The 26480-nt window shown below is 34.9% G+C and overlaps 1 protein-coding gene across 1 annotated transcript; it reads left to right on the top strand.

Moving 5' to 3' along the window:
- Positions 1-21516: 21516 nt before the first annotated feature.
- LOC117780311 (ryncolin-4-like) lies at positions 21517-23465 on the top strand. Its single transcript, XM_034616777.1, has 7 exons — positions 21517-21734; positions 21793-21864; positions 21914-22039; positions 22101-22115; positions 22213-22317; positions 22381-23011; positions 23068-23465. The coding sequence occupies exons 5-7, from the start codon at positions 22272-22274 to the stop codon at positions 23168-23170; spliced, it is 780 nt and encodes a 259-aa protein (XP_034472668.1). The 5' UTR covers positions 21517-21734; positions 21793-21864; positions 21914-22039; positions 22101-22115; positions 22213-22271; the 3' UTR covers positions 23171-23465.
- Positions 23466-26480: the final 3015 nt, after the last annotated feature.

Genomic DNA, 26480 nt, shown 5'->3' with positions numbered 1-26480 from the left:
TGTTTAAATAGAGACAAAATCTCTACCCCATATTTTTGAAATTTTGTATAGGGTATAATATTATGTGATTTATCGAATCAACCTGTAGTCTAAAAAATTTCATTTCAACTCAGTCGTTTTTCTTTATTTATTTATTTTTGACAAATGTTTTATTTTAAAAATAAAATATTTAAGACAATATATATTGAATATATTTTTCATTTTTTATCAGTGTGGAAATGTTGACCATTAGTCAGACTCATTTACTGCTAGTTCACTTATATTTCTCTTTCCCACTGTTACTCTAGAGTTTTCTCTGTCTCAATCTCTCTGTCAAGGCATTTGTCTTATTTAGACAGTGTTGAATGTTGTGTAGTAAAAAGTTGACGCCAAAGACTTGAACATCAACATCAGCATCAACGACAGCGCTGCAAATCGCATTAAGGACTCTTAATGAAAGTTACTGCATCCTGAGGCATGGGGAATGTATTTACGAGTATGCGTATGTGTGTTTGTATGCATGTATGTATTGTATGTCTATGTGTATGTGCATTTGTCGACATCGTTGGGCGATGATTGATTTCACGCTAAAACGATTTCAATCAGCATTTCCGTTCCTACAGTTTTTTCTCTCCCTCCCTCTCTCTCTCTCTCTCTCTCTCTCTCTCTCTTGACTTTTTTTCTGCCATTTCTTATTGCATTACGTCGATTTTAGTTTGCATTCGTTACTCAAGCGGGGGAGGCTTAGGCACAGCTGCCGTCCTTGTGTGGGAGGTGGTGAAAAGAGGTGGGGCGGGGAGTTACAAGTTCCGACTTGGGAATATACAGCAATCTGTTCCGTTTCCGCTGGACGAGGCAAACTGGGTCATGATTGGGCCTTGTCGTTAATTGTTTGAAGCATTTCATATTTGCCACTTGATTTGTTCGAGCTTGCGAGTGACAAGTAATCTCCCCCTGCCATTTCCCACTTCCCCACCCAATCGCCGTTTTACTGCTGGCAACTCACTTGTCTAGACGGACATCGAGCATGTAAAAACCTGTCAAGTTTTCACATATATCCTTGCGCCAGACAACGATAAATTTATTACCTATTTAGCCTTAATAGCCTGGCTTGTTTTTATGATGATGCCGTTGACATTCCATATGTGTATGTGTGTGTGTGTGTTTGGGGACGACAGTTTAATTTGTGATTAATTGACGTTAAAAGGGTTTAACAGTCCTCACCGTTTCCCGACCCCGATACCGATTTCGACATGAAAATCGAGTGACATGCACTCGACTCACAGTCAGATTCACTTTCACTCACTTTCGCTCAGCAACAGTCAAAAATAAAAAATTAAGGGGCGTGGACTGAACCCAATTTACGTTAATAGAACGGAAATTGCCACATGGATGCGGATGCTGCTTAATATAAAATTCATTTGAAGCATTTAATCCACTTTACAAATAAGTAAATAAATATAAAGTATTCTTATAAAATGTATTTCTCTAACATATTATAGTTTTGCAATAATAAAATGTATGGCCATGTTTTTGGTATTAATTTAAATATTTTTTTTTTAATAAAAAAAATGTATTTTTTTTTATAATTTTACGTATTCTGAAAAATAATGTATAAAAAATAAGGTTTTATCTTGATTGTAAAATCCAAATATTTTAAGATTTTTAATATTTTGAGAAATGATGAAATCTGACAGAAAACTCTATCAAATATAATTTAAAATAAATAAACACTATCTATACATTATCAGAGTGCTCTTAATTTAAGTGGACTTTCGTGGTAGAATAAAATTTGTACACTTTGTTAATGAAGACAATTAACATTCAAAAATATTCAGCCAACACTTACGAGTAAGTTAGCCGCAGGCAATTCATTTCCTTCATTACCACATTTTACCTGTCTACCTGACATGTCCGAAACAAACGACAAAAGTTGACTGGAAAACTTCCGTTTTTAGGCCAGCTTTGTGGCAAGAAGTTGAAGAAGACGGGGAAGAAAAACAACTGCAAATGGCATTAATAGTCTGAGTACGTGCGATGTGAGTGTAGACATAAGGAGTCAGAAAAACAATAGGAAAAGGGCCAAAAAAAAAAAGAAAAGAAAATCTCCCACGCCTTTTTTCTTGTGTTTTGACCGGCGGCAACTGAAAGTCGAGTGTTGTACCGTATTCCACACTGACCGCTTGATTAACATTTCCACAAGAACATATCTCCATCCCGATGAGACTTTGGCCACATTAATATGCTCGCCCGTCTGTGGGCAATATGTCAACGAATTCCTAAGCGGAACACGTACTCGAAACACTCGAAATTCGTGGAATGTGCTGCGGCTGTTGGAATACGAGTACCCACAAAGGATCCACACGGACTTGAAATCGTGTTAAGTTGGACTAAAGTCCAAAAGTTTTTTTTTATTATTTATTTTTTGAAAAGGTGAAGAGTTAATGGGACTGTGTTGTCTCTGAGTCGGGAGTCGGTAGTCGTGAGTTTTCCAAATGTATTCCCCAAATCCCAGAGAGCACAGTTTCTGCTAGCAAAAAGATGAAATCACTTTCACAAAGTGCTCAGTGCCAGCACAAAGCGACAAGTTCTCAGCCTCCCCCTCAATCCCCCTGGAGCGTACCTGCATTCAACGCTTCTCCCTGGAGTATTTTCATAGAGAGGGGCAAGTTTATCTAGCCGGCGACACGACTAACCAATTTTCAGCAAATTTAGTGCACAAAGGATATGCACAGATTTCCAGACAGTCACTGCCTTTGTCTTTAATATGTTTTATAATTGAATTCGATGCAAAAATTCATGTCCCTTTATTACACCAGCCAACAAGGCAAAGCAACAGTTTCAGCTTAATATATTATCTACAAAATTAAGTATTTTAAATTAATAATTACATTTACTAGCAAATATTTACAATTTATCTAGTTTAGCTTACACTTGTATACTTGTCTTGAATTTGTTTGCTACACAGTGTTAGTTCATCACCAGATTTCCCTCATCTTTCCCAATTTGGGTTACAGTTGGAACTCTTGTCTGTCTGTCTGTCTGTCTGTCTGCCATTAAGCTGCATCCTTTGTGGCGCCGAATCGGTATCTGAATGGATTTTGGCTTTGGCATTCCACATTCACAGTCACTTATTCACATCTGTATTCACATGTACTCATGTGCACATATCAGTTGTCTAGCAGCTGTCTGTGGCCTTGAATAGTCCCAAAGTCAAAGCCACAACTTAATCGCTCTTTGGGGAGCTACAATAGCAACAGGCACAACACCAACACCAACAACAACAACTACAACAATATTTTCAGCAGCAACATTACAACAACAAGAGAAGCTACAAATATGAAATGATTTCATTTGTTATTATCGCCAGCACTTGTAACTTGTTAAATTAAATTTTTGAGAAGGATTGATAATTAAATAACGAACTTTAGATACTCTGTCTCTACTTTTTGAAAAATACATTTAATTACGCTTTGCAGTCATTTAATTTAATTTATTTTCTTTTTATTTTTATTTTACTTCATCGTTGATTTTTTGAGAGTTTTTTACAGTAATAAGTCACGGAAAGTGACAAAAGATAGGTATAAAACAAATGGAGAGTGAAAAAAGTCAAACTAAAGAGAAATTAATTAGAAAACTTTATATTAATTATTAATAACTATTTATTTCCGTCAACGTCCTTTAGAATTTAAGTATCAGCCCTGATCCAGTTTTCACTTTCGGCAAGATTTATCAAAAAAGAACATCTTTAGCTCTTATTTCGTTCTGGAAATATTTTGCGAAAAGAATTCATTTTAAGTTGGTGTATTTAAATCTAATAAAGTTATCAAATATAATTTTAAAATGCTTAGCCAAAAATCAACTTGAAACATTACATTTTTTGAAATCTATAATATAAAAAGTAATAACCGGAACAGGCCTATATATTTCCCAAAATTTTAATTACATATCAATGTAGAGTTATGTAAGTTCATAAAGTTCTCAAAGATAAGACCATATCATATCATAATATCCAATTGAACCTGAAAAATGTATTATGAATACTAAGTTTATAGTTTATATATTTAACGATAATTTTGCAATAAAATTAAGTAACAGAATTGGAAATAAAATAGTTTACAAACTAATTTTTAAATTATATAAAATTTTAAATTGAATGAATTGAATGCTTAAAAATGTTGTGAAGTCTAAAAATACTTAGATATATAAAATGGAATTATATTTTGCTGATCACTATAGTAAATATAGCTTAGCTGGAGACAGAGCTCATTGAACTCAGCGATAAGCGGAAGTAAACATTTAAAAATGTGGTTGCATTATGGGAACAAAATCGGGTTGATATTTCTGTGGTCACAAACTAAAGAACCGCCAAGTGGTATAGCTAATGCCATGTCATGGGGTTTTTGTTTCGGGCGCAAGAGCGTAACGTTTGAACTCGCCTCGGCCTGGGATTGTGCCTTGGGAAATAGAGCGATTTTTGGTGTCGCCTGCCCCCTAGGGGCAACATCAGTTTGGGGCACGCGCACGCTCTGGCACTTCCTTGCGCCTGCTTGGCCACAGGAGTGGAACAAATGGGCGCAGGACGTGAGTGTGGATTGGGATGAGAACGAGAATAAGAATGAGGATGAGGATGAGGATGAATGGAAATACGAAACCTGACTCAGCTGCCTGCTTTGCATAGATGATGGCGACTTTAAATCGACGTCGTCGTCGTCGGCGGCATTTTCAATTTCATGGTTAATTGTGTTGCACGCGGCATTTGCCACTCGAGTCCAAGAGTGCCACATGAGTTGCAGAATGAGACGTGGCACATTAAGTTTCATAATTAGCACACCAAATGATTGCAATCCAACTGGCGGCATATGCAAATTGTCTTTCTTGCAAATAAGCAACATATGGTTAGTATCGTATAGATTGTGGTTGCTCTTGTTTTGGGGGCATGCAGCAGGCGGCAAGTGCATTCCTTGCAACTACGCAAAACACTCTTCTGTCTGACAAACTGCCAGTTGCCAGTTGCCAGTTGCAAGTTGTTTGGCAGCTGCAACTCTGGGTTCACTTTTATCTTTGACAATTACTAATGACAAATTTATTCACGCTGTCACTTAGTCGACTTGTCCTCTGTCCTCTGTCCTTTGTCCTCTGTATCTTATTCTTAGTCGCCTGTCTCCGTTCACTGTCACGTTTTTCTTTACATTGTTTATTTCCAGCGGAAAAACAATTCAAGCTGCAAAATGTCCTGAACCTGAGTCAATATTGAATAGAGCATTGCTCCATTGATCGTCCTTCAAGTCAAGATTTGTTTGCACCACTTTAATTAGAGCATTTTCTCAATTCCCTTGAAGTGCTACTCCTTCCCTCTTTTTTCCATTTTCGCTTTGATCTTTTCATATGCCATAGCTTATTGATTGACTTACTTAACTAGCCAACAGCTTACATGGCAGCCTCAGTGTCTTTTGAGATTGTCCAAGTAATTAATCAACTACAAGTACATAAATAAATGACATTTATGGCATCATCTACATAAAGACCAGAGCTTACCGAAGGGCCATCAACATGCTACGTATAGTCTACAGAACACACAAAATTTCATAATGAAATACCCTATAAAAGAGAAATATTTATAAATTAATTTTATATCGGACAGCTGAAATAAAATAATAACACCAAATTTATATAATTTCTTATTTTTTACATATCTGTAATTTTAGAAAAATTCCAATGAAATTGAGAATTTTTTTATTTTATTTTATTATTATCATTTTCATTTTTATTATGGATGTCGTTAGAACTTATTTTAAAGGAACTGTAAAAGACTTGAGAGTCTTGTAGTTTGAATTAATTTGTTAACAAGTATTTATGAAGACATATACAATTTTTTAGAGCAATATAATAGAATAGTTTAGTATGCCATTCATAATAAATACTGTTTTGTTTATTCAACCATAAATTTATTAAAATATTCCTTATAATTCAACAAATGTTACAGGGTATAGTCAGTACATATTTGTGCATATTACTGGAACTCTGACAATTTCGGTGGTCGTGCTTATCTCTTCTGAAAACATCATCAACTCGACGATCATTAAAGCTCACACACAGTCGGCGTCGCAGTCGTCGTCTGATCCGTTGGCTGAGTCTGAGTGTGAGGGAGATGGGGAGAAAGGAGGTAGGATCGGGTTAACGAAAGCGAAACGATCTTGATGGGCAGCCAGTGGCGCTGGAGCCTGGCCAATTTGGGAAACGCTCACCGTTTTAATGCTCTCCAGACACGCACATTTGCCGAGTTGCCGAGTTGATATCGAAAGGGGCCAAAGTAATATTTGCGAATGAATCGAATCGAATACGAGTAATGAATGCATAACGCAATAAATTTGTAAAATTTAAACAATGCAAAGCGAACAAATTATTGCCGCTTGAATGGATCTCTTGGACCATTCTCAGATTGTTCAGTTCTCATGTATTTCGCATTTAGCCTGGGCACGCCCCAAGCTAATCACAAAAACTCAAAAAAAAAAGAATTTAAAAAAAAAATGTATAATAAAAATACGAAGGAATATTTTCAAAAGGGTTGCACAATGAAGCCAATAAACTGTGCCTGCAAGTGCTTCCGCGCAATTTCATTCATTCCCCATTCCCCATTCCCTATGGAGTGAGACGCGATCTACGAACATTTCAGCATTTCAACATTTCAATAAACAATGCCACATCAAGGCAACAAGCTGGCGCCGAGCGATTTTTAGGTATTTCCCATTTGCTTTGTGAGCGGCTCTTTGATTCCTCTAGCTGCCTATTTAATTGGCCAACGTTCAACGTTCCAAGTGGCCCAATCTATTCCCTAGGGAGTGACTTTGGAATAGAGGATGAACTCAAATTGGAATTTTTACCCACGCCATATGCAAATTAATTGCCTCAAGTTAACAGATTCATGTCAAGTTTGATTTTATTTGAAATATTTGTGGATAATGAAGTCTTTTATAGTCGCAAACTGTCAAAGCCCAATCAAAATAAATGCAATGTTTACGTTAAATTAAATAAATAACTATGAGAGACTCTTTGCTCTGTTGTAAGCTATGTGTATTTCAAATGAATATTTTAAAAGTAATAATATATTAACCCACTTAAGCAAAATTCATTCTAGTGAGAATATAATCTAAAACAGCTTATGTTACTAATATTTCATCATATTAAATTCTGTGAAATTGATAAGATTATAAAGCATAATAATTCCCAAGAAAGGAGGAAATCCACATTTAAAATAAACCTTATCTGCGTTAAGTATAAAGAGCACAAGCTCAAAATCCGAAATTATACGTAAGTTTGTTTATTTTTCAACAGATTTAGATTTGCTAAAATAAAAAAAAAAAAACCTTAAAAGATTGTAAAAATCTTTAGAATTTCAAAAAGAAAGAGAAAGCATCATCTCTCTCTCTCTCCTTAACTCATACTCAATTTAAATGGCTTTAGAGCACGCCCTTGGCCTAGGCCCTTAAATGAAGCACCGCAAACATCTTTTATATACAACATATTTCGTATTGTTTTTTTAATCAAGGTAAAGAAAAAAGCAGCACCTTCGTTTTCAGCTGGAACAGATTGTAAAACGGAAAGCATGTCATTAAAAGGCGCAAATATTTGCATAATGTCTAAGAATTTGTAAGAATCTGTAAGAATTAGCTATTAGAGGTTGTCGTTAGAGGGTCTGCAGGTGTCTTAAGTTGCCTGTCGAAGCTGGTCTTAAGTCTGAATAACTGCGCATAATCCGACAGACAAATGTTTTGAACGAGGGACAGTTGGGTTTCTCTAATCATGGTAATTCGAGTCCAGAATGTGTGACAGTTGTTGGGCTAATCCCCGCACAAATGTCATGAATTGTGCCCTGGCGAGGTGTCAGCAAGCCAAATGTAATAATTTTAATGATTTTTCATAAATGTAAAGTCCCTAAACGGGGGATGGTTGGGGTTGTCACTGGCAATGGGATTGGGATTGGCACGCGTTCTACACTGCACTTAAGGGTAGCGTTTCTGCCCGCTGTTATGACATAGCCCTCATCCGGCTGCACCCTTTTCGGCCTATTAAACATGGAGACTACACACCACTGAGTCCATTGTTGTACTCACTGTTGTTGTTGTTATAATTGCGCATATTTTAAAATACAAATTAGCAACGCTGTAGCTGAATTTCAATAACGTTTTAAATGCCCGCAGGCTCTTGTTGTATCCGTTGTCGTATTCTATATATACTGAGAGTGTGTGTTAAGTTCTCTGACTTTTAACAGCAAGACGCATGAGAGGGTTGCCTTGAACTTGCCACACCATATACCATACGAGTGTACTCGTATTCATAGCCAGACCAGACATCCATGCATCAGGCGTCATGCATTCAGTCTGTGGCATTCACATTGGCATTTCATATGCGAGTAACTCGTAAAAAAGCCATGAAGCCTGCAGCAGTCATCACAACAACAGCGTCAAGTTGAGCAGTTTGTCAAGCGAGCTGAAACTGTTCGCTTTGCTTCTGAATTTCTATTTGGAAATACCCTGTATTCTAGCCAAAAATATAGATCAAATCAATGGAAAAACCAATAATTTTAAAAGATTTAATTAAAATTGGACATGTATATATGAAAAGTGAGAACAGATCAGATCATGACTTAGTATTGAAATTAATTAATAAATAAGAGGTTATTCGGATTTTTAAGAAAAGTTTTTAAGAAAGTTTCATATTTTTTATCCTTTTTATATCCATTTTTTTAAATTGTTTTAAGTATAAAAATATCAACCATCGTGTTTCACAATTGTACCAAGAATGATGCTAGCTTTAAGATATATAGATACCTACCTTATATCACAGTGTTGCTTATTAATACTTATTGATAATGACCGTTTTATTTAAATTCAAAATCAAATGAAATTATAAAAATTTTTGCCATTTTTATAATAAAGTATAGAATTTTCGAGCTTTATGCTAAAGTATCATAATTCTGTATTTATTCCATTAACCTATAATCTATTCCAACTGTACATATATTTAATAAAATAAATAAATTATAGGACTGTTCTATCATTTTGGATGGTCTCGAAAAATTGTATAAGATGAGAGAAAAGAATTTAAGTAAAATAAAGACAGATAATATAAAACAAAAAATTAAGTCAAAAGTCTAAAGCTTCCGCTAGAGGAATATTGGTAAATTTAGCGGAATAAACATAATAATCTGCAGCTGCGAAAAATAAAAAGTTTAGCTGCTGCTGGAAAATAAATTCTAATCTAGCTGAAGAATATAGGAAATACTTGAGTTCTACTGAGCATCTGTTAGTCGCGCACACTTCATCATGATACCAAATTTTCATACCTGTGCATAAATAGCAAACACTTTTCGGATTTGCAGCTTCAAACATGAAGCTGCAGCTAAATTTAGAGCTAACCTGATCCTGAAGCTGAAGTTGAAGCTACCTTGGCGCTACATTTATCACTGCCAATTCGGGCAAACGACTCGTCGTCGTGACATCGCTGGCAACTTTCGGGTGGAGACGTGGTGATACACTGAGAAAAAAGACCAACTTCCAAAATCAATAACATTCATCTTAAATATTTTGTTCTTAAAATTAGATTATTTTAAGACCAAATTACTAAAACTAAGATTATTAATCTAAAAAATCTTAAAATCTTGATATAAGAATATAAATCTTAAATTGTTAGGAAAGTATAAATAGGTACTATTTCGAATCAAGCTAATCCTGGCACCGAGTTAAATGTAAATATATCAATATTTAAATATACAAAAAATTAAAAAATATAAAAAATTTTGGAACATTTTTTTTATCAGTGTACGGCATCGGATTGGAACAAAGCGCCAGAGTGTAAATGGAATTCTGGCAAATGAAATTGCAAAAGGCAAAAGGCAACGTAAGAAGAAAACAGGAAAAAAAAATTGAATATAGAAAATGTTGTTAGCTGAAATGCAGCCACATGATTGTTGGATTGTTTGTTGGATTGTTTGTTGGTTTGTTGGGTTCTTGTTTTTGAGTTATTGGTTTAGAATTGATGTGGTTCTGTTGCTAGGTAGTTCTCACCGGAACAGAGCTCAAAACGCTTAGAGATTTCACTTAAAGCGTTAGACAAATGTTTTGTATTGCTTTGTCTGTCACATGTGACAAATGGTTTGGCAAAAGTGTAGACGATGTTCAAATTTGCATTGAAACACACTTGAACTATGAGGTATATGACTTTATTGGCCAAGTAACCACAAGATAAAATAATATTAGACAAGCTGGATCAAAAGTCGACAAAGAGTATTATTACTCAGTTCTCAGCTCGAGTGGTAGAAATTAGTTACTAGAAATTTAACGAGTTAAATTAATTTATAACTGGTCGAAATCATAGCGTACCGATTCACTTGGCAAGTGAAATAGTTAGAGTATTCACAAGTCGACATGAGTTTGATTTGCTGAATTTACTTTTCGCTGATTTTTTGCCTGTTCAAAATTTGTCATAGCCACATTTTGGCAACGTTGAACACATGTAACTAACTTCAACAATGCAACAACTTGCTGCACTTGTTACAAGCTCCAAAGTTGTGAATTGAAATTTAACAATCGCACAGCAAAAGTTCTGAGTATTGGACTTCAAGTTACCCTATAATTTTGTGCACTTAAATGGTTAATTTGGAGCATACTTTTTTATTCGACTTTATGAATATTGATAAAAATACTATTTAAAAATTGAATTTAAATACTGTTTAATATTGAAAATTAATAAACTCAGTGCTTATATACTTAGTGTATATACTTAGTGCTGCGTTTCTGATACCCTTCTTGAACTTTGTCATATGTACAGGGCATTCATAGTTACATTTAGCTACATTTAGCTTGTAAATCTCTGGTTCTACTTAAAGCTGCAGCTATTATGTACACCGAACAAAAGCCATGTCCTTGTCCCATCCCCCCTCGAGCTTTGGCATAAACTTTGCCAGCCACATTCAACACTCACATGCCGCATGCCACATGCCACATCGAATCCAAGTGTGCCCCGTGTGTGCACTTCAGGCGCTGATAACTTATCTGCGACTCTGGGGCGATGTCTGTTACAAATGTTGCAATATTTATGCCCCATACACAGGCACAGGAAGTTCGTATTATGATTTGCACATTATGCAAATTGCCCTATCGTAAATACTTTTTCCTGCCTCGTCCCCCCTCACACGCTATTTCAATACGCAAGAAAAAAGGAAACAACAACAATAAGAAGAACTTGTAAAAGCGCCGCGTCGTGTGCACATGATAAATGTGATAAGCGATATTTGGCAACAATGCGAGCCATACTATTTATATGGCCAACTCTGTAAATTTATGCGCTAATAAATGCGACTTGTTTAGCTTTTTGTCAAAGCGAAAAAAACCGACATAAGTGGAGGAATTGATATGTAGAAAGACAGAGAGACAGGCAGATCTTAAATCTATATAGGGTCGCAAGTATTTCCCTCAGCTTTTTTTAAAAACTTGAATCAAGATCTAAAGCAGTAAGATTGACAGAAATAGATCTTCTCTTGAAGGGATATTCCTCTCTTTATGATTTTACTTCACTTGAATCAAGATCTTTAAGCTATGGGATGATTGTAGATATATCAAATTAAAGATACAGATTAAATTGACTGTTGAAGCTAATTAAGTAATCCCGGCATTTGGTCCTATACGTTTAAATCGAGATATAGTTATGTTAAGTTAATATTTTTAAAGATTAAAACAAATAGGATATATAGATAGGATAAGATTAAGCTTCTTAATGGTTTAACGTTAATTTTTCATATTTAAATATCACCAAAATGCAAAAAAAAAAATAAACTGTAGGATATCGAATTTATACATAAAGGTATAAATATACCTATGAACAAGAAAATATGAATAGAAACACCGGTACTTATTGACTGGACTATTGATGATTTGGAAGAATACTCAATCACACACTAAAAACAGGATATACTTTTTTATTCACTTATTTATTAATGCACGACTAAAAGCAGTCGGCAAAGAAAAAATTACCAAGTATAACAATTAAGTTAAAGATTGCAAATACAAATAAAATAAAATATAAATTATGAACTGTAAAGAAAACAAATTAAAGTTAGATCTGGCGTAAGCAAAAATTATAAATGATCCAACATTTGTTGCAAGGATTGGGGAAAACCCAGAAAAACCCAATCAGATCAATAAAGATTAGTATTGTAAATAATAATAGAATGAATGTTAGACTAGTATAAAGTAACATAGCAAGTTATTAGTATTAATATGGTCAGGGATTTAACGATAGGTATTGGAAAAGTGCGGATTTTAGTGAAGGGTGAGGGGGAGAGAGTTATGAGTACGGAATAGGACATAGGCATATTGAAAAGATATCTGTCTAATATAAAGGTATAGGAAATTCAGTTACCTAATAACTATTCTGTAATAGTTTTTGCCACCAAAATTTCAACTAGTATCATAAGAGCACTTCCTCAGAGTCTCAGACAACGTCTTAAATGGAGAAGCATTAAGAAGCATAGCTTTAATAAGTTATTCTGTTTAAGTTTTAAGGGTTTTTGATAAGTACCCGTAGAAGAAACCATTGCAAAGCACTTAAGCTGCATTTGGTGCTGCTCAAAGGTGCGACGAGGCCAACGCTGAATGGATGAGCTGAAGGCATCCAATTAGAGCAAGAATGGCGTAACGTGTAAATCCTGTCGTTGACTTGCAGCGAAATGCATTTAAAATATGCACAGTCAAGCTAGTAGAAAGCGAGAGGGGAGGAAGGGAGAACAGTGGCAACTTCTTCACAGAAACAGAGTGAGAGAGATAGAGAATCAACTCACTAAATGCATCACGTATTGGATTTTGACATAAACGCTTGTCCTCGTTAGCACCGCATCGTGTTGCATGGCCAAAAGGTGGCACTTGGATTTGGTTTTGGGTTTTGGATCTCGTTGCAGCTGCAACTGCCCGCGGCGCCAGTCAAAAACTTTTATAGCCTGCCACGTGGAGGCGCAAGAGGCGGAGACGCAGCAAACTTTGAGAGTTGTAGGCTGCTGGCAGCATTGATAAATTGCCGTTGAGCATCGTTGTCGTTGTCGTTGTTGGCTTTAACCTGGCTCAGATTGTATGCAAAAATTTAACATTAAAAGAAAAAAAAGAATCAAAGTGGAATCTTTAGATGGCTGAGAGAACGACACTTGGCTGCAGTTGTAGATCCCTTGAGTGTTGACTGACGGCGTTGAAATAATGTGGCCAATAAATGTCACAGTCACTGCAGTTGCTCTTCGCTCTCCTGCCTCTTTATCAGCCCCTGCTGTTTGCTCCTTTCATGTCTTTCTTTGGCACTGCAAATTGTATATTTAAATGGCAGTTAAAGTGGCAACACGTTTCATATTCGTTTGAAGTTGTCGATGATGAGTGATCACATGCTCCTGTTGCTACTACTGCCCCATGCCCCATGCCACCTGCCCCTTTTCATTACCCTGCTCCTGTTGTAAGCGTTCCATGAATGAGTTTATAAATATTTCATGGACTGCGCAGCGTAGCGGAAGTCTCTCCAAGTCCGAGTGTTTACAATGAATCATATTTTCATGAGCAGCCTCCTGCCCAACCCATCTCTCCCTTCTTTCCTTCTTTCCATCTATCCATCACCTACTCCCACTCTTTATTTACACTGCCCTCCTGGCATGCAGTTCTTAAAGCTGGGCAGGCTAAAACAAAGGCATATTTGCTGTACTTGCATAAACAATTCATATCTTTAGAGCAGTCTGCCTTTTAATACCCTGTATTTATGCAATGGGGTTGTATCTAAGTTAGCAACGCTTTGTATAATGCAAGCAGATAATATAATAATAAATAATATTGTCATTATCAAATTAACTTTTTGCTTATTCCATTCAGGCTATTTTTTAATCAAACAAATACAGATACATCATTAATATTAGCTTGCAAATAATGCCTAGAAATATTTTAATACATTTTTAAAAATTCATCTATAGGGTGTTACAAATAATTATAGGGTATTTAAGATTCCATCACGTGCCACAGTCAAAACTTAACTCTTTCTTTACGAATTTATATTTATTTGCCTTTAAACAGTTCAACAAGTCTAATCAAACTGATTCCAGGGTATTTAATAGTCCATCACTAAGATCAATTGCATTCTTAGTTATTCTCGTCGTAGTTCTGGACATATTCATATTCATTTGCATTCAATGCAGCCAACTCAAGTGACAATTGTGAGTGTCATCGCCGTCTCTTGAAGCTTCTCCTCTGGAGCATTTGCATATCACTTGGCGGAATATGAGTACGAGTACTCACATATCTTTAAAATGGCAAATCAAATGTTGCCAATTTGTGACAGACAACATCAACTTCAATTTGCATATCTCCGATGTTAACATCAGCAATTGTAATTTCTCTGACTCAATATACTTAAGGAGAGCATAAATCAATTTCAATTTCAATTAACTTCAAGTCTCGTTGATGAAATTATCTTTACTTTCTGAAATTGATAGTTATGAGTTAATCATAAAGTCCGGGTTTGGTTGTGGTAAAGTTGCTAGCTCAAAAAGTTGACCATCTTCACAAAGATATAAGTTGCTTAAAACTCATCCGATTTTCAATCGGAATGTCATTTTGATCATGATTTGGCCTCTAAATTGATTCTGCATTTAATTTTTATCATCTAGAAAATTTGATATTTCTTCGATACTAAGCCATCTATCATCCAATTTTCCATACATACCCCTTGACATTTTGTTCAATAAATTTGATCTCTCATAAATTCATCAAAAATTAACCGATTTTCAAGCGGAATGTCATTTTGATCATGATTTGGCCTCTAAATTGATTATGCATTTAAATTTTTATCATCTAGAAAATTTGATATTTCTTCGATACTAAGCTATTTATCATCCAATTTTCCATACATACCCCTTGACATTTTTTCAAAAACTTTGATCTCTCATAACTTCATCAAAAATTAACCGATTTTCAAGCGGAATGTCATTTTGATCATGATTTGGCCTTTAAATTGATTCTGCATTTACATTTTTTAAATTTTTTCTAGAAAATTTTCCCGAAATAATAGGGAATAAGCAGTTGTTTTAAAATAAGTGATTTTTTTTAGTAAACTCATTATAATTAATTTAGATAATATATATATATAATAATCTATATGAAGATATCTTTTTCTTATTCTTGTGATTTACTTGAAAATATGTTTGAAAATATTTGCGACACTCTTGGCGGTCTTAGCTGTACTTGACAATTCCAATGGAAATTTCCCCAAGCCATTTTGTGAAAGAATTTCCAACGAAAACAGTTTCAGTTGGCATTATCAAAATCCCCAGCTAAAAATAAATACAATACAATTCAATCTATTAATTTATTTTCTTGTTTTTTATTTGGGTTTTTTTTTAGGTACTTTATCAGAAATTCCATTCGTTGACAAAATTAATGATTGCCGCAAAAAACTTTAGCAAACTGAGCCTAAGATTTTTCGAAACTTTTAGATTACTTTGAGAGAAGCAAACAATTGTTGTAGTGGCTGTTGCTGTTGCTGAAATACATCTATCATAGAGCTCTTAGGTATTTTTCACAATTTATTTACGTCACCTGCCACTTGCTACTTGCCACTTGCCACTTTGGCATTTTGCATATCTCCATTAGTTCGAAACTCGTATTTGTTGTTCTCATTACCTTTTTCCTCACTGTTGTTGTTGCAGTTGGTTTTCCATGTTGTTGCCAAGCTTTTGCTCATTTTTCTTCCTTTTTTTGTATTTATTTGGGACAAGGTGTGACAGTTGACTGGGAGGGGGGAATGAGGACTGCCAATTTGACACTCTTAAGGATTTTTTGCGAGTTTGACATGCGTAACGCCATTAAATTTATCAATTGCTCAACGCACCCTTAACTGTCAACGGCGTTATCGTTGTTGTTGTTGTTGTTGTTGTACTTTTTATTCGACATTATACAAATTTACAACTTTTTTCAATCAACGCTCAAATCGCGCAACGACATAGACGCGTGGCTCCTGCGGTTGATTTCGATTATTTACAGCATCAAACTCTGGTTTATCCAGAACTCTGCATAGTGGCAATTTATCATTAAACGGTGAAATGTTTTTCAAAGTGTAACTTAAGCAACAGTTTGGAATAGGAAGGGGTGGAGAAAGGGGATTTTGTCGAAGGGCAACTTGGGAGGAGTTTTTGAGTGGTGCAAAATCTGTTGACAAGCAAATTGTGGTGAGTGAAATCACCTCCATACAGTAGAATAATATCTTAGAAAGGAAATGAATAAGAATGCCATGATTTTGATAACGAATACGAAAATTTCCTAAGAAACAAAAAACTTTTTAGGCTTGGGAATATTTATCAGTACATTGATGGTCACCACTTCTCAACCATTTTGTTAGAAAGTATGTAATAGGAGTCATATTGAATATTTTTTGCATATTGTCTTCTTAGCTGATTTCACAACATTTATGCATTTTTTAATATTCGTAAGATTTATTGTGGCCAGCATAAATTGTATTGTCATTTCAGACATATAAGTTTATTGCCTTATTTATGGGTACAATAAAAATGGGAGTTTTGTAAAAGAAATCGAAGCATGCTTTATGCTTATGAGAAGGTGTGTCACAGGTGCATTTAAAACGAGGCAATATCGTAGTGATAAAATTGACATGAGTGGGCTTTGCGGGAGGTCCCATTTAACAGAAGATAATACTTTAAGAACTGAAGTCTCTTTAGTCATTTTACGACTGATTCTTTTGGCATCCAGGTGGCAAGTGGCAAACTAACGGAACCACAATATGACAAGGAGTTTTCACTTTTATGGCCAGCATTTAACAGGCCATGACACAAACACGAAGCATGCCCCGCCGGCAAAAGCGGCAAGTTTTTCATCATCAATTTGCTTTATGGCTCGGAATGGCGACGGTGCAGCCACTTGTCATAACAGCGGTGAGTTACCAGCCATCCAGTTACCAGTTACCAGTTACCAGTTCACGGTTTGCTTAAACGAAAAAGATACAAGATACAAAACTGCAACAGTCGTGAGGAGTGCGGCGGTGGTGGGAGGGTGGGGTGGGTGCAGTACTAACAATCCCGTACCTAACCATTGTCATTGCCACTTTGCCAACATTTTCACACTCAAGCGTTGCAGGCAGCGACAATTTGTCTGCAAGTTGCTGCGCGCCATGACAAGGGCGAAACGGGGGTGCTGCACAGTGGACAAAAATGCACATTTAAGCAGTAAAATATAATATTACAAAGGGTAATTGTTTATTGAAATACATTAATTAATAATAATACCTTCTCTATCTATACCCTATACACTCCTACAAGGGATAATTTATAGATTATAATATTTTTAACATTTTTAACAGAAATAAAAATGAAATAGTAATTAAAAAATTATGTAAAACAAAATGTGAATTTTTCTATTCTTGTAAATGGTACTTAAAATATACAATAGTTTTTTTTTATTTAAACAAAAATTTAAATAGTCAATTATTAAATTTAAATTCTTGTGGGTGATTTTAGTAACGGTTTAAGTCTCCTTAAAGTATGTAAATTTACAAATATATCCTGTCATATTTTTTCAGATTAGCCACAAATAACAGTAGTACGTGAAAAATTTAGTATCTCCAGTTTTTTAGTAACTGAGAACTGAAATCTACTTAACTGCCAAACAATAACTAATGTAATAATTATTTGTTATGTATGAAATACATACATTGTCTTTTACTTACGTTTGCAACCTTACATTTTATTTGCCCATTTTCAATGTGCAAATAGTGCATATCATTGTACCACTGTGCAACGATAACACGACTGGACTTGAAACTGGAGCTGGAATTGTAGATGTGGCTGAAGCTAAAGCTGGCCGAGAGTGTTTACCCGTGTTGCATGTCTACGGCCGTGTAACTGGCTTGTATCTTTGTAGCGTTTCAACTGTGGATCTATCCACCCTTCACTGACCACGTCGCTATGTCGCTTCGGCGATTTTGTCAACATTATTCAAGCATAAACATGACCCAACAACTACTGACGAGCCAATGGAGGCAACATGATGCCACGAATGGAAATGGACGTGGAAGAGGAAACGGATGCGAATTCAAACAGATCCCAAACGAATGCTACAAATGGTGCAAAACGGTTGAAACAAGCATTTAAACGTCGTTAGGTCCTGTGCAAATCAAGATAAATGGCCCTAGAACATGTGAGACAACCCAATGTGGGTTGGTTGGGTCAACAATTCGAACGCAGTTGCAATTGGAACTGGACCAGGTGGACATTGTTTCTTGTTTGGTTAGGACATAACAGTAGCTAAGGAACTAGAGTAACAGCTGATTTGCTTGAGGCAAGCAGCAACTTTGACATGTTTTTAAAGTCAAACACGCTTAAGCTCTCCCCTTACAAATGAGTAACGAAAAGTCGACTAGGAAAAAAGTTGATAAGAAAGCAAAATTTCTAAGTGTTTCAAAGAACATTAAGTTTATTTAAATTCTCAAACAGTTTCAGCTCTCCCTTCCCAAATTCGTGAAAAGCTGATAAGAACGCCAAATTTCGAAATGAGTCCAAGATTCAGTTTATGAACAAATATAAAATATGCTCGTCATATGAGTATACTCAAACCGCCCCCTTATCAGCTTATAAAGAAGAAGACTCCTTTACCAATGCGGAAAACCACAAACAAAGTTTATAGCTAAACAATTTCCGGCCGTGCGTTTACATTATTAGCATATTGACGAACGGGGCCCAAAAACTGTCTAGTCATAAAACTTTTACCAGCGTAAGTATTTGGAGTATGTATTTGAGATGGCAAAACTTTTACTCTGGCATCACACAAGTCAGAGCACATTATCATCGCCAGAGTTCCCCGCAGACATCAGACCAGACGTCAGAGAGGATTAATCTGAACTCCACTGCCAGGAACTGACGGTGTGGGATATGTAAAATGAAATTAAGTCACGGCTGAATAAACACGCTCTCACATTTTGGCTTTAAAAACCCAAAGCAAAGTTTGCTGCAGCTTTGCCCTAACCACACAAAAACTGCATGCAAATTTAGTTTCTTTTGATGAAAAATCTCACAAGGAAATGTCAGTAGCTCCCTTGAATATTTCTTCTTGATGTTAACTTTATCACGTCGAAGAAATGTCATTTTCTTATACCTCTCGGGTCTGAGAGTTAGTTTTCATTGCAACAGCTAGTTTCTCCATAGAGTGAAAAGTTTTTCTCACAAAACTGAAGAATTCTCCTCTCGAAAAAAGCATCCGTGTTTAGCTTACTTTGGTGAAACAGCTCTTCTTTCTATCTACACTTCGATATTGATATAATTATCCATGTTAATTTTCACAGATTTTTAAAATAATTTTTTTTAATACCCCAAGAGTATTATGCAAACTAATAGTAAGTTTAATGCAGCAAGTTTAACTATAAAGAGAAAACTTTTCATTCTCAAAAAAATAAGCTGCAGCTTTCCTCGCCAGATAAGGAATCTATATTAAGTTTATTTTGTTAGATTAACCATTATGCATTCATAGTTATTTTGAACACACAAAGAACAAATGATTCTTCTAAGTTCTGTAGAATCTTAAGTAAACTAAGTTATTATTCAAAAAGTAACGTTTTCTTTCGTCGGTTTAACAAGCATATTCATTGGAAATTTGCCAATTGACATCTATGTTAAATTACAAATACCAAATAAATTGCATTATCTGTCGTTCATCTAGTCAACCAAACTGAGAGTGAGTTCACAAGGCAGCAGCTTAATTATTGTACAGATAAGATAGTCCCCATTTTTGGACTATCCACTTAGATCCAAACTATGTACGTCATTAAACTTCAAACGTCGGTGCAGCTTCATTTGCAGCATAAAACGCACAAATTGCCAAGCATTTATTAAAAAAAAACAAATCGAGAAGAGAGGAGAGTCCAACCATTTGAATTCCATATATATAAGGCGGAAGCAAGGCAAACATAATCAGCATCAAGATGCCACTCGAAAGTTCAAATACATTTGCTTGATTCAGATTCAGAGAGGAAAGGAACGATTCCAAACAATTTAAATGAGACAAAAAAGTAAAAGCAGATATCATTTCAATTAAGGCAATTACTATATTACTATATATTTCCAGTTCATATCAACATCTGCTTCATTAAAATCAAATGCAAATCGCTTTAATGATGAAATGGCAACAATTTGCCTTTCCTTTTTAGCATTTCTAGCAGAAAAATGTAAAAAGCTAAAAATAAATGGAGAAGGGAAACAGTTTGCCATGTAGACCTGTCGATACCCTGACCCTAGATTTTATTTATATAAATTTATTCAGTCATCAACCTATATAAAAAAATATAAAATAGTGCTTTGATGATCACTAATAAAGTTGTTCACGATTCCGACTCAATAATATTTATTAGTCCCTCGATAAATTTCGATATATTTAATATTGTCATTCGATTTTCTGCTTTTGTAGCTGCTGACTTATAAAATAATATTTATTTTTTAACATGATCCACCAATATTAGTACTACATATTTATTTAAAAAAAAAATCACTTAAAATATTATGTATAAAGAGTGAGTATAATTATATAATAATTATTATAAAAAGTCTAAAAAGTGAGTGTACAATTAAATATTGTACTGAGTGTATATAAGAACGACCACAATAATATTAAGTAAGTATTTAAACATAAAATAAGTTCTCGTTGTGGTAGCTGATTATTCAAAGGCCTTGACTTCACTGATAGGACGCGGTTTCACATATTGCTAAACATTGCTTTGACTCAACTCAGAGCTGCTAATCTAATTCAGTTTTTATTGGTCTCAAGCAGCAGACGGACGCGAATAAACCGCTCAACATTTAAAGATTGTCGCGTAAATAAAGAAAGATGCAAAAGTATCTCACAGTGTTTTTTGTTCTGTTCATAATTGTGCCAAAATGTTCACTAAGCTTAAATTCAAATGTGGATAGCAAAAAGATTCAGGAAACGATTGCAGAAAATGAAAAGATGCTAAGGAAATTAGAGTGGGAAATCGAGCAAGAGGAAAAGAAGCTGAACTTTGATAAAGCAAAACATGATGTGAAAAATCTAATTTCAAGTTTGGAAAATAAATTTAAAGAATGCGAAGCACAAACCAAAAATCAAACAAATAATACTCTATACAATATATTAAATGAAATTAGAAATATCCAATCAAATAGCCAAAAGAGCGAAACCAAATTAAAAGAAAAAGATGAAACTATCGCAAATCTGAGAGCTCAGCTTGAAAACCAATCAAGAAGTCTGAGCATGACAGTAAAACAAGAGGACGAAATAGCCGAATACAAAAAACAAATTGACAATTATAAAATCGATATAAGAAAATTGCAATCGGATAAGGAAAATGCTATCATTAAGCACAAAGATTATGATTGTAAGATAAAAAGCTTAGAGTCTAATATTTCATCATACAATAGTATGATGGATAAGACAAACGAAGAAATATCAAGGCTGAAATTAGCTATAAAACAAAGTAAGATAAAAGTGAAAGCTCATGTCACATAATATTTATATGTAATATCAATTTAGACAAACCTCAACCATGTAAATCAACGGCATTAAATACTTCCATTAATAAACTGCAAACGGACCTCTTAGCTTGCACTAGGAATCTGACGAATTCTCAAGAGGAAAACAGAAAGTTCAGTTCTCAACTTCTGGACAAGGATAGGAAAATTAATGAGAAGGAAGAACAACTAGGTAACTTAAGCAAAGGCAATAGTAAACCAATCAATAGAAAGATTTTAATTTCTTACAGATAAATGCCAAAAAAATAATTCAAACTCAGAGATATTGAAACGCACTAAAATAAATCTGCAAAAAGATTTATGTAAGACTACTTTGTACGGATAATTCCAATTTTAATCTTTTCATTTAAGCTTCATGTAAGGCGAGTGACACCCCATGCAAAACGGATTTTGAGAAATTTAAAACTAAATGCGCTCAGAAGGATGAAACTATTGAATCTTCCAGAAAGAATGCAGAAGATATCCAGAAACGGTTAAGTAAGTTTATTTTACAACTTAATATTTCGGTAAACTTATCTTATTTTATAACCTCTCTTAGATCAATGTCAATTAGGTAAGCCGAATTATCGAGCATAGAAACAATCTGCAAAGAAATTTTTGGTAAGATTTCATTGTAATGGAATTGATAAATCTAATATTCTCTCTTTAAGATTCATGTAGCGAGAACGGCACCACCTGTTCTGAGAAATTAGAGAAGAAAGATAAAATTATGAGTTTTTTCCGAAAGAGTGCTGAAGATACACAAAATCAGTTAAGTAAGTTTACTTTGTAACTATATAGTATAATCAAAGATAATTCCACAATATTTTCAATTCTAGATGAATGTGAAAAAAACGTAACAAACACTCAGAAACAACTGCAGGATATCACGAGCAAATTAACAGATTGCAAAAATAGCAAAAACAACAATGAAAATATTAAAGGAAAACAACAGAGAACTTCACAAACTACTCCCCCAAGCCGTCTGACAAATCCTTGCCTTTCCTCAAAAGTTGGTCCCCAAAACATACATCTTGGCAATAATGAGCCTTTCCAAGTGCTTTGTGAAAATAGTTGGATGATTATTCAGCGACGTCTAAATGGTAACGAGAATTTTAATAAAACTTGGAAATCCTACGTAGATGGATTTGGAAGTTTGCAAGGAGAATTTTTTCTTGGATTGGAAAAGCTACACCTTATCACTAATTCACAAACCTATCAGCTATGCATTAAGGTTGTAGATTCCTCGAATATACAGTATAACGCTTATTACGATTATTTTGAAATTGGAAACTCTTCTGCCTATTACAAGTTAAATAGCGTCGGAAACTTGAAAGGAAGCTCATACAATCCTATGCGTATAAGTGAGCAAATGGTATTTACAACTTACGACTTTAATAACAACATGCCTTACAATTGCCCGAACACATATGGAGGCGGCTGGTGGTATACTCAACAATGTCATGGAATGTTAGTAAATTATTATCTTTTCAGTTTCTTAATAATTTTGTCCAATCTTTTTATAGTAATTTAAATGGACCATACCGAAGTTTCCTGTACTGGCCTACTAAAAAACAAAAGTATATTCGCTTTAAGAGAGTAGACATGAAGATTCGACCGAAATATTAATATTTTAACAAAAAAGGTATTTAATAAATGTAACCTTAGTTAAATATGATCATCTGGTGTACTGAGCAGAATCGGAAGCGACCATATATGCGAATTCAAAGTTAAACCTACGTTAAATATATACATACTTATAATTGTATACAACATTATTGACTATATTCAGGGGTACCACATAATTCCGAACCAATCAAGGCACATGCATTTTTGGTTGATTGACGGTTGGTTTGATTTCTGTGGAACCACTGATTGATAGAACGCAATGAATAAAGGAATCTTTAAATGTCCTCCACAAATATTCAAATATTTTGTTTATAGAAGTCAACTTGTGTGTTGCCCTTAGAATTTGTGTATATTGTAATGTCCACTCAAATGAAGCCAAGACAATGTCGAGAAGTATCCGGAAATCGATAGCCAATTAATAAATACATAATCTCTTCGGTAGTGAGACATAATCCTAATACTCTGTCTGCATTCATGGTGAATTTCGCGCTCGACGGACCATAATGTCCGCTGCACATTGGAAACTGCTTATTTTGCCTAACATTGAGCCAAAAGCAATTAGAGGCCAATAAATGAGCTCAAAATGTGGAATTGTGGAAACTCTGTGGGTAGGTTGCCTATCAGAAGGCTTAAGTTCTTAAATGGCATTTTATAGGTAGCAAGAGCTTACATATATATTTGGCTTGAGAACGAAACAATTAAATGCAAAACATTAATTGCATCTTCAACTTACCAAAAACAAATGTATGGTAAATATACAGATCCTTAAATACATTATAAGCTTTATAGCTAACTTTTTAAATATTATTAGTTTATCATAGATTATAGAAAATATCTCTGTTAGAATGAAATATATAATGTATAACAATCATAGGAAAAATATATTTTAGCATAGAAAATAGAGTTTACACAATCTTTTAGGTGATAATTCTATAAATATATTTAAATTTCTCCTTAATTAAGTCAGATAAGTTATTGTCAAAAATATTACTTACACGTAAAAGTCTTTTGAGTTTTTGAAATTTAAAAATCCTTTTTTAGCGATATCACAATCTTGTCATCAAATGACTTGAACAAGTTGAGAATACAAAACAAAACAAAACACGAAGTGCAACTCAGAACACGCAACATGCCACATAATCTGAGGGCCTCTGAGCCTGCCACTAAAGAGCAATTGAGAAGCCGCTGCTCAGGTGACGAAATGCGTCTTGAACGTACGTGATGTGCCTGGCAAAGGCCCGAAAATGAAGGAAAGTGGATGCCAAAAAAACAAAAAAAAAAATAAGTAAATCCCCTGCTGAGAGCGGTGAGGCAAATCGGGGTGGCACATTAAGTACGGCCAGGTCGGAAATATCAAAATCCCCAAGTGGGTGGCAGACAGACAACAATGGCTAACATAAGGTGCGAAATATGAAGGGTGTGGAACTGAAGTGGGAGTAAATGCAATCAATACGCATAGACGGCACATAACAGGTATTACGAGCTGAAGTATAATGTATTATATATAATGTATTATGTATAATGCATGATGTGTGCCTGGACCAGGGTCTGGGTCTGGGTCTGGGTCTGTGTCTGGATTCTGGTCCCGGGTCTGTCTATGGCTCACATGAAAAATCAACGCCAAGCGTAATCTATTAAATTATCCTAATTTCATCACGCACCAAATCCCTTTAGCCGTTCTGCCATTCTGCCATTCTGGCCCACCATGAAAAACAATAAAAATTTGCATAATATCGGTATAATATTTTAGCATTATGTGCATGACAAAGGTGCAGAAAGTAACGGTATTATGTGTCAGAGAGCCAGACATACGCCAAACTGAAGAAATTCGCCAGCTCTTCACGTCAATTCGAATTTCGTGGGGTAGATTTCCTAGGAGTTGGGATCCTTAGCTATGGCATGATAATGGCACATAAATGTGGCAACACATGTTGCCAACATTTGCAAACGCATTTTTTATACAACTTTGCACAGCTTGACTTCAATAACAGAACTATTATTTATCCTTATAAAGCATACACACAGAGCTGACCAAGTAATTTATTTCAAGTTGATTTGCTTTGTTCCTTGGCAAATCTCTCCACTAATTACTTGTCTAATTACTAGGATTTTAACTGCAAATTAGCTGCAATTTGTTAAAGTCTTAGTCACATTTTAAGCAGAGAACAGAAGAGCATAAACAGAGCTTGAGAGAAGCGTAAAAAAAGAAGATTTTCTTTGAGAAAAGCACCTAATATTTTGAAGCAATTGAGAAATGCAGCTGGTAAGTGTAAGAATTTAAGTGAGATTTTTGTATTAAATTGCCTTTTCAGTTCTATCAAAAGCTTCTTCTATAAATTATTGATTCATTATTTACCATAAGTTAATTTACAAATGTATTGATTAATAAATATACAATCAATATTTTTCCAAGTTTTATTCGTGTATTTTTAAAGTAGCTTTCTATGAAATTATATTTTATAGCTTACTATAGCTGTGATTTATAAAATAATTTTGATATATCATAAAAATTTGAAAGAAATATTAGCTTATATAAAATATTCTTAAAGTGTCTACTTAAATCTACTTTTTTTAAGCTGCATATTAAAGAAGAGCTAGTTCTTATATGATAATAAGCACATCTATCTTGATTTGGCGTCAGTTAGTTTTGGCTAGCTATAAAATTCAGATGCATAAATCTAAAAGCATATTTGTCTCCGATGACTTGGCGTTCTCTCAAGAGTCGGCTATAATTTATCATATTTATTCGACTAAGTAGCTCCGTGGGCGATTGGTTCGTTTGCCAAGCGGCGTGCAATGAACTCCCAAAAATGCTGGCCATAAAACTAAGCCAAATAAATTGCAATTTTGGTGCGTACAGTTTTTGTATTTTTTTGTCATTGTCATCAGTATGCTGAAATAGCCAAATATTCTCGAAAAAGCTGCCGATGGATTGGCATATGTGAAGCTCTGCGGTTGAGCTTTGATGATTCGATTGGAAAGCAGGACGAGCCGCGGGACATTGATGCGTAAGAGAGCGTAAAATGAAAGGAAATTGAAATGCGGGCAAATTGAATTGGACAAGGACGGGCACACTTCCCCTTCTGGCCGTAGCTGAATGATATGCTATGCTTCGTTTAACTGAGAGCAACAGAAATAGCATTAGAGTCGAATTCGAGACATAACGCCCGCAAGTATGCAACAACTTTCACTTTGGGGAACTCATTGAGCTCAATCAAATATTCAAAAGCGAGGCGATATGGTGGTGAAGGGGGAAGTTGCCTTCTCGACTTTCCAACTGAGAGTCTTTTGCCAATGCATAATTAAAATC

This window comes from Drosophila innubila (genome assembly GCF_004354385.1).
Source record: "Drosophila innubila isolate TH190305 chromosome 2L unlocalized genomic scaffold, UK_Dinn_1.0 4_B_2L, whole genome shotgun sequence".
Classification (NCBI taxonomy): Eukaryota; Metazoa; Arthropoda; class Insecta; order Diptera; family Drosophilidae; genus Drosophila; species Drosophila innubila.
The sequence above is the reverse complement of the archived record's forward strand: the minus strand, read 5'-3'. Positions and strand labels throughout refer to the sequence as shown.